The sequence below is a fragment of the Xenopus tropicalis genome, chromosome 5 (assembly GCF_000004195.4).
Source record: "Xenopus tropicalis strain Nigerian chromosome 5, UCB_Xtro_10.0, whole genome shotgun sequence".
In the NCBI taxonomy this organism is placed as follows: Eukaryota; Metazoa; Chordata; class Amphibia; order Anura; family Pipidae; genus Xenopus; species Xenopus tropicalis.
Genome location: NC_030681.2, coordinates 139,002,820 through 139,016,413, shown reverse-complemented (window position 1 = coordinate 139,016,413; position 13,594 = coordinate 139,002,820). Strand labels below are relative to the sequence as shown.

General features: G+C 40.3%; 1 protein-coding gene across 3 annotated transcripts in view; it reads right to left on the bottom strand.

Moving 5' to 3' along the window:
* Positions 1-3,696: 3,696 nt before the first annotated feature.
* Positions 3,697-13,594, bottom strand: part of greb1 (growth regulating estrogen receptor binding 1) — a 66,315-nt gene continuing 56,417 nt past the window's right edge. For all 3 annotated transcript variants that reach the window (XM_012963459.3, XM_012963456.3, XM_012963457.3), the window contains 9 exons: positions 13,098-13,240; positions 10,740-10,901; positions 10,110-10,314; positions 9,826-10,000; positions 8,925-9,143; positions 8,588-8,723; positions 7,077-7,277; positions 6,483-6,621; positions 3,697-5,670 (listed from right to left, as the gene is read on the bottom strand). In XM_012963459.3, coding sequence (XP_012818913.1) covers positions 5,507-5,670; positions 6,483-6,621; positions 7,077-7,277; positions 8,588-8,723; positions 8,925-9,143; positions 9,826-10,000; positions 10,110-10,314; positions 10,740-10,901; positions 13,098-13,240 — 1,544 coding nt within the window. In that variant the 3' untranslated portion in view covers positions 3,697-5,506. The remainder of the gene's footprint in view (positions 5,671-6,482; positions 6,622-7,076; positions 7,278-8,587; positions 8,724-8,924; positions 9,144-9,825; positions 10,001-10,109; positions 10,315-10,739; positions 10,902-13,097; positions 13,241-13,594) is intronic.

The window sequence follows — 13,594 nt, the reverse complement described above, 5'->3', positions numbered from 1 at the left end:
CCCTAGTTGGGGGTTTACCGGCTAGGTCAGGCAATATTATCTACAAATGCACAGAACTATGCCTTAGGGTGCTACCTGCAGGCCAAAGTGCAATAAAATGGACATATTGCACCTGCCTGTTCTTTTTCATGTTTTATAAATGAGGTCTATAGGGAAAGCATATTGTCTTGATTGAATACTAGATTACTGCCAGTTTATAAACTGGTTTTTGTTTTTTTTTTATTTATTTAGTTCAAGATTTCCTTCAAGGCTGGATAAGAAAGATATGGGATTTATATTCCAGAGGGAAAATGAGGCCATGCAACACAAAGCTTGGGTCAGGTTGTATGAGCAATGTCAGTAACCTACACACTGACTGGAGCAATGGGTGATACATCATAAAGAGCCCACAGGTTTGTGAGGCTAAATGACAGCCTCTGAGCTAGAAATGAAACCAACTCAAAAAGATGCTCTTTAGGATCTTGGAAGGCCTAATAATGGTGAATTTAATTCCAGCATGTCTGTGGGTGAGCATTTGGTACAGTCCATAGCAGGGTACTCTTTGAGATTATGTTACAGAGACTGTTGTGTGAAGGAGAGACAAAGACCCTACATTTTAGCTTGAAAAGGGCATTTCTGCAGCATATTCTATATTTTACAAAAATTGAAGCAAGAGCCAATAGGACCCTTGGTATAGAGTAGGTGAGGTCAGTTGCTTGATGGATAGATTTTAACAAGTGGTGATGAATGGAACATTTTTTTAGTTGGACCAATCTTATAATGGAGTGCAGCAGGGGTCCTTGGTTCACTGATTTTTAATTAACTTATAAATGGTTTAGAGATTGGCATTAAAAGTCTCATCTCTGTGTTTTCTTATTATACTAAATTATGCAAAGCAATATGTTGCAGTCAGGAAGTCTCCATTTAGCAAAAGGATTTGTATAAACTGCGGACTGGGCAGAATGAGACGATAAATCCAAAGTTATGCATTGGGGCAAAACAACTTTGTAATGACCAGAGTCCTTAGTGCAATTGTAGGGGCAACTAATTGTAGTGTTTGGGGTAGAGGCCTAGAAGGAGGCTGAGAAACAGACAAGGCAGGAAAAGGCAAACTGGATATAAGGCATGGGCCTCCCTCATTGTGAAGGATTGGGGATTATTGTGGGTAACAGACAGTGAACGTCTAGGCAGTGTCAGTCAGTGTCTACTAAAGCTAATAGGGTACTCTTATGTATAAAAGTGGATTGATCAATAAAAACTCTGTTACAGGCTCATCTGGTATATGCAGAGCAGTACTGGAAGTCATTACATAAGAAGAATATTAGTGACCTGGAAAAAGAACAGGGACATAAAACTAAACCAGTAAGTAAAACGAAAGTTGGGCTTGGGAGGGCTCCTTTCTACTATGTGCCTGCTGATGCCTTCTAATCGGTATACCTGAACGATGCACAACTTATAGGGCAGGCAGAGGGCAAGACTGGGGAGTCTACATTCCCAAATCCCCTGTTACAGTTTATATAGAATAATACTGTTTTTTAATGGGACCAGGATTTGGCCATGGGGCGTGCTTCACATAAAAAATAACAGATAAGGTCTGTAGATTACAGTGGGTTTAGTTCTTTTATGGAAGATAAACATGGGTCAAATATCGTCCATGGCTCTCTACAGAACTAGAGTAAAACTTCTATCTCATATAAAAAGGTATTTGTGTAGGTGCTGAATGAACAGAATCAATTTATGGTATTACTGGTCCTTTAAAAGAGACTTTGAGGGGCTCTGGAACAAGCAAAATGTCTAATCTAAGCATGTTATATCGATACACACACCCACACATATATACTGTATATATGAAGATATCCAGAGTCCACGTACCCAGGCCTGTGTGCTGCTGGTCAGCTGAGAGTAGGAACAAGGATTTATTCTTTCCATTTTAATCTCTCATTGTTCTCTGAACACACTGGTTACATTGCCCCAAGTTATTTCATTGGTTTTACTTCAGCTAGCTGTCTGTGTTCATTATATATCAGAAAACCACACGACTGAAACTGAACAGAGGTAAGTAGCCTGTAAAGGTCCCCATACGCGTGAAGATGCGCTCGCTTGGCGAGACCGATATTGGTAGCTACAATCGGCCCGTGTATGGGGACCTTAAATCTATGGATGTCGGTCTTTGGTCAGGGATTCAGCCAAACAGAACTAGATTTGGATCTGCTCAGGGGAAAGGACTCTATGCCCGAAGCAACGCCAGTGGCTCATCACTGTGTGGCCCAGGGGGCTGTGGGATGCTCTTCCTAGTAATGTAGCGATGGTGTGTCCCACTAATGGAGGGGGGGGGGGGGGTGAGTGCTGCTGAGAAATACACTGAAGGACTGAACCCAATGGTCCCTTTTTTCGACTAAAATTGCTGGCTGCAAATATTGCAGATTTCCAGGCACAAGGCTGAAGGCCTTTTTATCCTCATATTTTACAACAGGGGGGTACATTTTATAATACACACATTTCAGTGATTTCAGTGACTAATTACTTCACTTATTACCAACGATAACTGGTGGCATCTTGTTTTTGCAGGATATTCATGGTGCTTGTGTAAATGTAAGGGATCCATTATCCAGAAAGTTCCGAATTACAGAAATGCCATCTCCTCTAGACTCCATTTTAATCAAATAACTCACAATAATAAAACAGTACCTTGTACTTGTTCCCAACTAAGATATAATTACCCCTTATTGGGGGCAGAACAGCCCTATTGGGTTTATTTCATGGTTAAATGATTCCCTTTTCTCTGTAATAATAAAACAGTACCTGTACTTGATCCCAACTAAGATATAATTACCCCTTATTGGGGGCAGAACAGCCCTATTGGGTTTATTTAATGGTTAAATGATTCCCTTTTCTCTGTAATAATAAAACAGTACCTGTACTTGATCCCAACTAAGATATAATTACCCCTTATTGGGGGCAGAACGGCCCTATTGGGTTTATTTAATGGTTAAATGATTCCCTTTTCTCTGTAATAATAAAACAGTACCTGTACTTGATCCCAACTAAGATATAATTACCCCTTATTGGGGGCAGAACAGCCCTATTGGGTTTATTTCATGGTTAAATGATTCCCTTTTCTCTGTAATAATAAAACAGTACCTGTACTTGATCCCAACTAAGATATAATTAATCCTTACTGGAGGTAAAACAATCCTATTGTGTTTATTGTATTTAGTAGACTTAAAGTATGGAGATCCAAATTATGGAAAAATCCTTTATCCGAAAAACCTCATGTTCCTAGCATTCTGGATAACAGGTCCCGTGCCTGTATTTTATATATATACAGTATATCATATACAGTCCATATAGAGCACACTATATTCATGTACAAGACTTGAGTGCCAGAACCATATATAGAGAATAATGTACCCCCGGAAAAATAAAAGGACATTGGAAGTCACTGAGCAGTTCCAAGGCCATAAAACTGTCAATGAATGCTATTATTCTCATATTTTTCAACAGCAGATATATCATTTTTTTCCTTTATAATACACAAGTTACAGTGAGTCATGTGACACAATGACACCACCAAGTGTGGATTATAACCGATGACATCACTGAGCACCTTTTATAAGGATTTTATGCACAATATGTATTCATTATACATTTCCAGCCACTGGAATGCGCCTCTTTGCCGCCGCGTCGGCCGTACACGTTGAAAGAAAGGCCACACCATTCAGACAAGTTTAAACTTTATAAAGGCAACCTTTAAATTAAAAGTAAGGCAAAACATGACATAAAAATGCTGTACACAGTACATTTTCTATTTACATACAAACAAAAGGGATGTAATTTCAAGATTGAAATGCAAAAAATACAAACTACGCCGAGTAGTTTTCTAAATACAGCAATGTTGCACGTGGCTTTCTATAACACCGGACGATTCGATTAAATGAAACAGCGCCAAGTGATTTCCACAAAGACAGAGCATGTAGCAGTTACGTATGGATAGAGATTACGCCATGATGATACATCACACACTCAGTACATTCAGCCTTTGTCCATCTTAATGGCTCCTAATCAGTTCCACAGAGATGCTAGAGGCCCTGATGGGGACTATGTTGACATTTAGTACATTATAGATAGACCTACCCTAACCAACTTGCTCTTCATTATTTATTGGGTATCATTTCTGAATTACTAGTGTTCCTATTCTGCCTGTTTCCAGCCTGAAACTAAAACTGGCAAGAAAAATAACCCTCCAATTTATTGCTATTATTATCTTTCCTTTCATGGCCTTCTCCTATTGATCATACTTTCTGACTTCCAGCCTACTGCCTGCTGGATAGGGTAATTAAGCCCTAGCAAATAGATGGCAGTTGATATCCCAAGGCTGAAGCAAATATGCAAATCTTAAATATAATTAAAAATAAAGGCTAATTGCATATTGTCTTAATATCCAGTTGCCCTGCATATTTCTTGAGTCTTTACTAGCGATGTGCAACCTGACTGATCCAAGGCTGGATATTCTTGGCTTATAAAGAAGAACGAGTGTCTGTCCGTCTGTCCAAGTCCATCTTTAGTGATGGCAAGGCCCACAGCAAAACATACTTGAAGGGTCCCCATCGACTGCATTTACATTTATATAAGGTAGGGTGAGCCATCCTATCAGCCTACAGGATTGTACATTAATAACAGTTAAGGAGTCTCAGCTAGGGTATCGCTGCTTTACCTGATAATGAGATGGCCTGCTACCATAGGTGCCCAACTGAACCAGAGCAACCAGTCAGATTTTTGCTTGCAACAGGCAGATCCCAGATATCCTGCCCAGAGGCTATTATCCCCACTGCCACAGGGGTCGCAGCACAATTAAGAGGTTAATATATGGTACATTATTGGAGCTTCAACATACTCTTCTCTTCTATGTGGCCCCCTTATCTGTAGGCCCAAGGGCAATCACCCATGCAAGGACCACCATGAAGTATTCCTTGCATTGGCCCAACACGGCACATAGGAGGGAAAGAGAAAGAGCCTCTCCTCTGACACCTTCATTCAAACCTTTCCCTTTATCACAATTCTTTTCATCTCTTTTCCCCAGTAAGCATTACATAGTAACTTATTATCACAACATGGCAATACTAACAATATTTAAGAGCACTTTGACTTACTATAAGGGCAAACGAAATACAGTTTGTCTGTTATCAGTTATTAACACATTGTTAGGATGGGACCTACTGCATCTACAGATAAAAACTAAATTACAAAAGTCCTCCTTTTATAGTGCTTGTAAATATATATATATTAAATAAAAGATAAGCTATAAATTGCCTAAAACTGTTTACAGTGTTTCCTCCCGCTGTGTAGAATTTCATGAATATAAAATATATCTGAAGGGAAGGAAATGTCCTTTATTGCTTTCATAGCAATATAATATCCAGTGCAAAAAAAATGAATCCCTATAAAGTTGAGAAGTTGTGGCTTAGGAATAAGAACCGGAGGAAAAGAGCATAAGTCTGTCAGTCTGGCCACAAGGCACTGGGGAGCTTTACACATGGCGGCCAGTAAGGATGAACAGAGGCTTGTCTTCTTTAGCATTAGCGGTTTGGAATTCATCTCGTAGCCGGAACTGCCATTCTTCTTCCAGTTCCAGCCGAACGACGGTCTGGCGCAGAGAGTTGCGGTCCTGACATGTCACGCACAACGTCGCCCCTGAGTAAGAGAACACACACAGTTATAAGAGTCTATCAAGGTTCCCAGATAGGCAACAACACTAGGGATGCACAATGACATTTTAGTTGAAAAAAGGAGAATATTCCCAGTGCAATGAACTCCAGTGTGCAGCCCTAGTCTCCTAGTAGGGCACAAAACATTACTCCTTTGCCTATCATAGATCAAGATATACCTAGAGACATGGATTCAGCAAGGTGTGACTGCTGGGAAATACCTTTCAGAAACTGAAACCCCCTCTTCCTCTCATAAATAAAGGGATACCCCATAGACTAATATTCAGCAAGGTGTGACTGCTGGGAAATACGATTTACCTTTCAGAAACTGAAACCCCCCTTCCTCCCATAAATAAAGGGATGCCCCATAGACTAATATTCAGCAAGGTGTGACTGCTGGGAAATACCTTTCAGAAACTGAAACCCCCTCTTCCTATCATAAATAAAGGGATGCCCCATAGACTAGTATTCAGCAAGGTGTGACTGCTGGGAAATACCTTTCAGAAACTGAAACCCCCTCTTCCTATCATAAATAACGGAATACCTTACAGACTATATAGATTGTAAGCTCTACAGGGCAGGGACCTCCATCCTCTTGTGTCTTTGACTCTTAACTTGTTGCACCCGTATTTATCTTGTATTTATCTGTATTTATTGTTATACTTTGTATTTATCTATTATTATTCTTAATAACCCCCTGTTTGTATTAATGTATTCTACTGTACAGCGCTGTGTACATAAGTATCTCTAGTACTATTAGTATTCAGCAAGGTGAGTCTGCTGGAGAATAACACTTACCTTTCAGAAACTGAAACCTTTTCAAAAACCCAGCAACCACAAAGGAGTCAGAAAGGTGCAGGAGGAGGCCGCTGAAGAGCACTCCGGGGCAGCTAATGTTGGTAGAGTGAGGGCGAGAGCTCACATAGCAAACTCTTATCTGAAAGAGCAAGGTAACAGTATTCAGTGCCACGTAACTCAACAGTCAGGCTTCTTTAGTAATAATATGCTTTGCATATGGAGCTTTAGCTTCATCCATTCCAGCTCTACAAGTCCACCTACTACCATGTATCAGACCATGTAAGCAGATACAGCATTGCCCTAATTAAATGAGCTACATCAGGAATATATTTATTAGAATATAGTCAAATATATGTAATTGTACCCCACTTTCACAGACCCATTGTAATCTATAGGTATAGGCCAAAGCTCACCCCAAGTTTTAGAAGCACAGCTAAGGTACATTGATGATTACTCCCCAGCTACAAACCAGCCAGTTCCAATGGCATCTACTAACAAATAAGCTCCATCTGTATTGAGGAATAGGTGGATCCTATGAACACCACATTCTCTATGCACTGTACTTATAGGATAACTGTACTTCTGATTCCGTACCTGTGGCCCCAGGTTAAGGTAGCAATCCACTATAAGCACAGGGTGGCTGCTATTGTTGAGTGATATTGGAAAGAATCTGTGGCTGTGAAACTGAAGGAATTTCTCGAGCAGCAGATGAGCCGGTGCAGCTAGAATTGTGTGCTTGCTGTCTGGGGCACAGATGTACTGAGCAGGGGAAACGGACACTGAAGGGTCTAGAACCTGGGGGACAAAAGATAAAATAAAGATTAATATTACACAGTACCAATACCTGCACTTATGACTACATGTGGTTAGTGCTAACAGGGGAATTAGGTGCCTCCTGTGACACTGTTTATACTTTAGATGTGAGGAACTTCATTTTGTTTTGATAAATCTGCCCATTTAGGGAAAACTATACCCCCAGAATGAATACTTAACCAACAGGCAGTTTATATTATGTTAAGTGACCTATTAAAGAATCTCGCCAAACTGGGATATATATATCAGTAAATATTGCCCTTTTACATCCTTTCCCTTGAGCCGCCATTTAGTGATGGGCTGTGTGTTCCCTCAGAGATCAGCTGACAGGAAATAATGCCGCTCTAACTGTAACAGGAAGTAGTGTGGGAGTAAAAGGCAGAACTCTGCCCATTCATTGGCTGATGGGGCCTAGCATGTATGTGTGCCTTGGCTTGTTTGTGTGCACTGTGAATCCTATGATCCCAGGAGGCGGCCATTAATTCTAAAATGTCAATTTTCTATTTAGGATTATCCAATGGCACATACTACTAAAAAAGTATATTTTTATGAAAATGGTTTATTTAGATGAAGCAGAGTTTTACATATGAGCTGTTTATACAATATATTTTTATGGAGACCTACATTGTTTGGGGGTATAGTTTCCCTTTAAAGGCTCCTTGCTCTGGTGAGTACCAACCAATAGCAGATGTGAGGCCACAGTGGCAAATAAACCCCTTTCTAATGACATCCAGGGCATCTGTATTGTGATTGGCTTCGCTCTACTCACATGATAATCTGCCCCAACTGGTAGCAATGCAGACTAGAGGGATTTATGTAATAAAAGACAATAATTTTGCCCAGGAGCAGTAACCAATAACAACCAATCAGCACAAAGCATTAACAGGTCACCTGTTTAGAATCAAACATTTTATTGGTTGCTATAGGTTGCTGCTTCTGGGCAAACTTGTGTGCATTTTATTATTTATGGGGGTAAGAGTCATTTAACCCCATATGTAATATCAGATAAGACTAAATTGGCCATACGTGGGATGATTTCTGTAATTTCTGACTGATCAGCCCTCAAACCCACATATGTGAATGACCAAATTACATAGATCTGACCAACTGGCCCCAAGACCCATAATGACCCAGCAAATAAATAGCTTCTTATAAAGTGGCGTGTCCTCTAGCACCATGGACTTATGGGCACTGTCTGCTCATCAGAGGACACCCGCCTACCCAAGGCCCAATATACAGGGCAGCAGTGAGGAGCTTAACACAACATTTTAATTGCTATCCTTGTGGCTCACCTTTGATTTGATATGTAGGGATCTATGGCCACCAACTGCAATCTGCTTTTTCATAACACTGAAGCGGTTGAATCGGCCTATTAACAGTCCAGAGCTGTTCACCCGAAGATTGAAATCAACATCATCGCAGGTAAATCTAGCACAGAAGACGCATATGGTTATTACGAACCATTCTGATACCCACAGGAATCATCCTTATTTACCCAAGAGCCAATGCTCTGTATCAGTTCTCTGTATCTACTACAGTGTATATTATCAAAGCACCACTGTAGTCTATGTTGGATTTGGGCGTGAAATTGAATTTCACATGGAATAAGCATAGGCCCATAATACTAACCTGTTTTGGTTGTACTGTACATCCTGCGTCAGGTTTACGTTGAGCAGGACAAAATCATGGACATGGCAGCGGGAGAAAGGCTCCTTCATATCCCTTTCATTGTTCTTACTCGTCCACTTCCGCATTCCAAGCAGAGCATACTGGGTAATGTCCTGGGAGGCTTCCATGTGCTGAAGGATGTACTTCAAAGATACGTTTCTTTCTGAACATGAAGAATCCCTGTAAGTTATATTTTAAAAAAAAAAGGGGTTAAGTCAGAGGAGAAAAGGAGCCTAATAAAAGAATTAAGGCTGTGTGGGGCCCCATTTTTTTAAACTAGTATTATTCAACCAATGGCCCTTCAGCCAATCCCCTACAACAGTGGCTGGACTCTATTAGAGGCTTCTTCTGAGCAGCTTCTTCAGTTCAACTGACTGGTATGGGAAGTCCTCAGCATCTCAGCATGCTGTGGAGCACAGCATTCACACCTGTGAGTTTCACATGTCACCTTTCTAAAGAGTTACAAAGTGCCATTGTGATTGGATTAGTGGAAGAGTATATATGCTGAGGACTTCCCATACCAGTCAGTTGACCTGAAGAAGCTGCTTGGATGAGTAGTGAAACATCTTCAATGATTACTTAACAAGTCCAGTTGCTTTAGATTTATTTATATTAGATATACCATGACCTGGATGAATGAAAAGAGTGCCTGATTTTACACTGCACTACTGAGCACTGTCCTTTATGCCTTGGCCCAGATTTTCAATTTTGCACCCCATACAACTCTAGTATGGACCCCTAAATGTCTTGACTGAGAAATATATATATATATATATATATATAAAATGTAACTAGCAGCAGGTGATATGTATGTGTGAGCACCCTTCCTTAGACAAGAGCACATACGGTTATAATACATTACCTAGGTTGATCCCCCGTTACGCTGACATCCACAGTGTTCCACATGACACACGAATCGTCAGCAATGACGACGAAAGGCCAGACATCTTGTGGCCTGATGCCCAGCTCCCCTTGTCTGTTGCGCTCCAGCTCCAGGTTATGATAAGAAAGCTCTTTGATTAGGAAATGAGCTGCCCCTAAGGAAAACAAAGCACAGTAAGTTGGATGTACGGCCATGCAATCTGATCATATTATGAAATGGAGGATACAAATATAAATATATATGTATTTGAACGTCACTCTTACCTACACCGGCGCTGTTAAAGATACTGGGGAGAACCAACATGATGTGGTTTGGCCAGTATTTTTTATATATCGCCATCTCATATTCCTTGACCACCAAAATGTGCAAATGGCTGCTGCCATCCATAGCATGATAGAGATTGAAGAGCCCGTGTTCATGGCGGCCTGTGGTTGGAGTAAAGATGGGACTCTTCACACAGTCAGGATTCTGTTTGCAAACAAAGATAGAGCAAAGAATGAAAGCTCTTCCCTTGTACCCCAAATTGAAGCAATGTAGTACCACGCCTTCGTATTGGCAACTTTACTCGTCTTTAACCAGGACCAGACAGGCAATCTGTGGGTTCTGGCAAATGCCAGAGGGGCTGCTGTAAGATGCCATAGTCACTCACTATTTATTGGGCTGGTGGGGGCTGTTTGGGCCTCTGTATTTTGAATCCCAGGCCTGGAAACTCTCTAATCACCCAGTGACAATAGGACAATAGGTGTAAAGAAAAACGCAATAATATTTAGGCCACACTAGAAGGATACCAGACTGCAACACCTCACCCCCGCCCACCCCCACCAACAATACAACTAACCCAGCAGGCTTTATAATGATTACAAAACCATTTATGCCCACTACCTTTTACTTACCTTATCTGCGACCAATGGCAACCTCATGCTTTCCAGCTGGCCCCCCGGCTGGCTAAAGACAAAGTGATGTTCTTTGGACTTGGGTATGATGAAGTGCAGCTGAATTTCTTCACCCAACAGTGAATAGGAGAATGCAAAAGCATGCAGGGTGGATTCGTACATCTAAAGGGAAAAGTGAGATGTTTAGAAAGGCAAACATTAAGTAGAAAAGGATGGGAAGGGTCATTAAATTAAATACTGTATAACATAGGGATTATTTGTGCAAAGTACAAGAAATGCTGCAATTGGATGTGTTCTTGCACCCAACAGTTCTCTAGTGTCAAAGTTGCCAGCAGAGTTGTATTAAGCATCTCTCAGAGTCTAGGGTGCAATAGCTCTTATACTGTAGGCAACTGTAAACCCTAATGAGAAGGGACCTCTAGTAACTAAGAAAATCCCACCGACCAAAGTTTACCCACAACTTATATTTAGCATTAAGCATAAAACACATCAATCCCCAGATCAACACATCTCTCTAATTCTCTTTTTCCCAATTAAGGAAACCTATACAACGTTTGAAAGTGGTCTGTAAAAGAATATTTTTTGTTTATACCTCATTCGACTGTGAGTTTTAATTGGGAAGCTCTGCATAATAATCTGACAATGTCAAACTGAAATTGCTCTGTGCTGACTTCCCACAGTATTAGAGCATGGACACAATGTGACAGTTAGTGGTTGTCACACTTACTGCCACCTGGTAAACAAAGCAATGCCATTACATTCCCAGTACATAAATGGCCTGTGACAGAGCTAATTGGAATCATGCTGATGTAACATCTTGAATTCTGTCAAAGTTTTAGAAATTTCAGTTTATGGTTGTTGTCACCTTAAATTACTTTTTCTTCACGTAATCCTCCAGGGACCCAATTGAACAGTGATGTTTCTGGGGTCTATGCGGCCCAGAGGAGCCTTTCAGATGCCGGCGCCCTCGCAGGATTTTGGCAGAGGTGTGAGAAGGGGGGGGCTCATTACTTGTGCAGAGAGTGCAATTGTACTATCTCTGCGCTAGCAGAGACTAAATTATGGAATTATGCAAAATTGGAATTTTAAAGTTACCAGGAGCAGATTTTTGACACATCTGCCATAAAGCAAGGTACGTTTCCTTGCCTTATGGCAGCAGCGCCCCTGCAAATAAAGTTGCAGAATCAGCTTTGAGACTCAAAATTGGTTTAGAACCTCATTACTATTACTATTTTTATTGGAAGAAAACATTTCATATTATTAACCCTATTACTGCCAGCCAATTTGGTCACTTTCAGAACTTGTGTTTTCATATTAGAGAAAGTACAATGGGAAGTCCAATGTCTCCTAAACATGCCCATAACAAATATGTGTAGTTTAATGGAGATTTCTCACTTGTATGGCTAAAAAACTCCCAGCACCACATTGCCAAATTTCCAAAACACCACTCCACAAAAATTCCCCTAACAGTAGGTTTACCCTAGGAGAATATACATTTTTGGAAATAACCGATTCTGATGAATCCAAAATAGGTACATATGTCTTTCTACCACAAACTACCAAGTTACAATACTTTCCTAAAATTATCGTTTTATAATAAAAATTTGTGAATTTTTTAAAGAAAAATAATCTCAAAGCTTCCAGTCTATAGCATCTTACCTCCTACAGGTCATTAGGTAACCAGATAAAACATCTTAAATATGAATGACAGGGGTCCACTGAACAGTTTGTTGCCCAATGTGCTTAGGATTACCATGTGGCATGTAGAGGCCCCAAGGTAAACATACCCCACATGATCTATCATTTCAGTTACTGCAAAATAAACACTTTGGAAAGTACACATTCTCCCAAATCCAAAATGGGTAAAGGTGTCTTTCCATTACAAACTACCAAACGTCAAAGCTCTCTTATAGTGGTGAATTTAATAAAGTTTACAAAAATTATGCAAAGCTTCCAGTTTCCAGCATCTTATCTCCCAAATATCATTAGGTACCAAGATAAAATATCCCAAATATGAACTCCAGGGGTCCACTGAACAATTTGATGCCCAATATGTATAGGTTTACCTAAGTATGTGGCATGTCCCAAAATGCTGGAGCGCACTGCCATGCAGGAGGCTGCTTGTGGGGCCACAGATGCCTTACAGAGATATAACATAAATACGCTATATATTCTGGGTACAGGTTGCCCTACGTGTGCTCTTTTGCCATTTGGCCAATATGTTTCTTAGTAACAACAATGCCAAATGTTATTCTATTTTTCTCATCTCTTTATATATGTGTAACCTAATGGGGCCATATAGTGCCAAGAACAAGTATTCTCTTTTGTATTTTTCACTTCTATGTGGCCCCTGCTCACCTGGAACCTGGGGTTGTATCCCATGTATTGGTGGCACTGCTCACAATGGTGGTACGTGTTGTAGGAGGCATACTTTGATAACCTCATTCTGGTCGTGGGGCGCCTCATATAAACATCTTCATTCTTCTTTCGGACTGGTTTACCTGCAGGTATATCATGTTATTGCAGTCAGCAAGAAACTAGAGGGGAAAATCTCAGACATGTCATGCTGTTATCTTGTTGCAAAAAGCTGTGGTCTGCATCTGTTCCTATTTAGCCTTTTTACATTCCAGTGTGCACAAATAATCATCACAAAATATACTTTAATTTGCATAAAATGAATTTTTATCATGATAAAATACATTTTGTCAATATAAACTAATGTTAACACTGAACTGAACTGACCAGAAAAAAATTAGGGGACTAAAGTTTCTGAGCAAAGATAAGACTTTCCTTTTCTCAGTTACTTAATTTTCTGCCGACTGTGTATGGTTGGCCAAAATAAACAACTGTGGCTA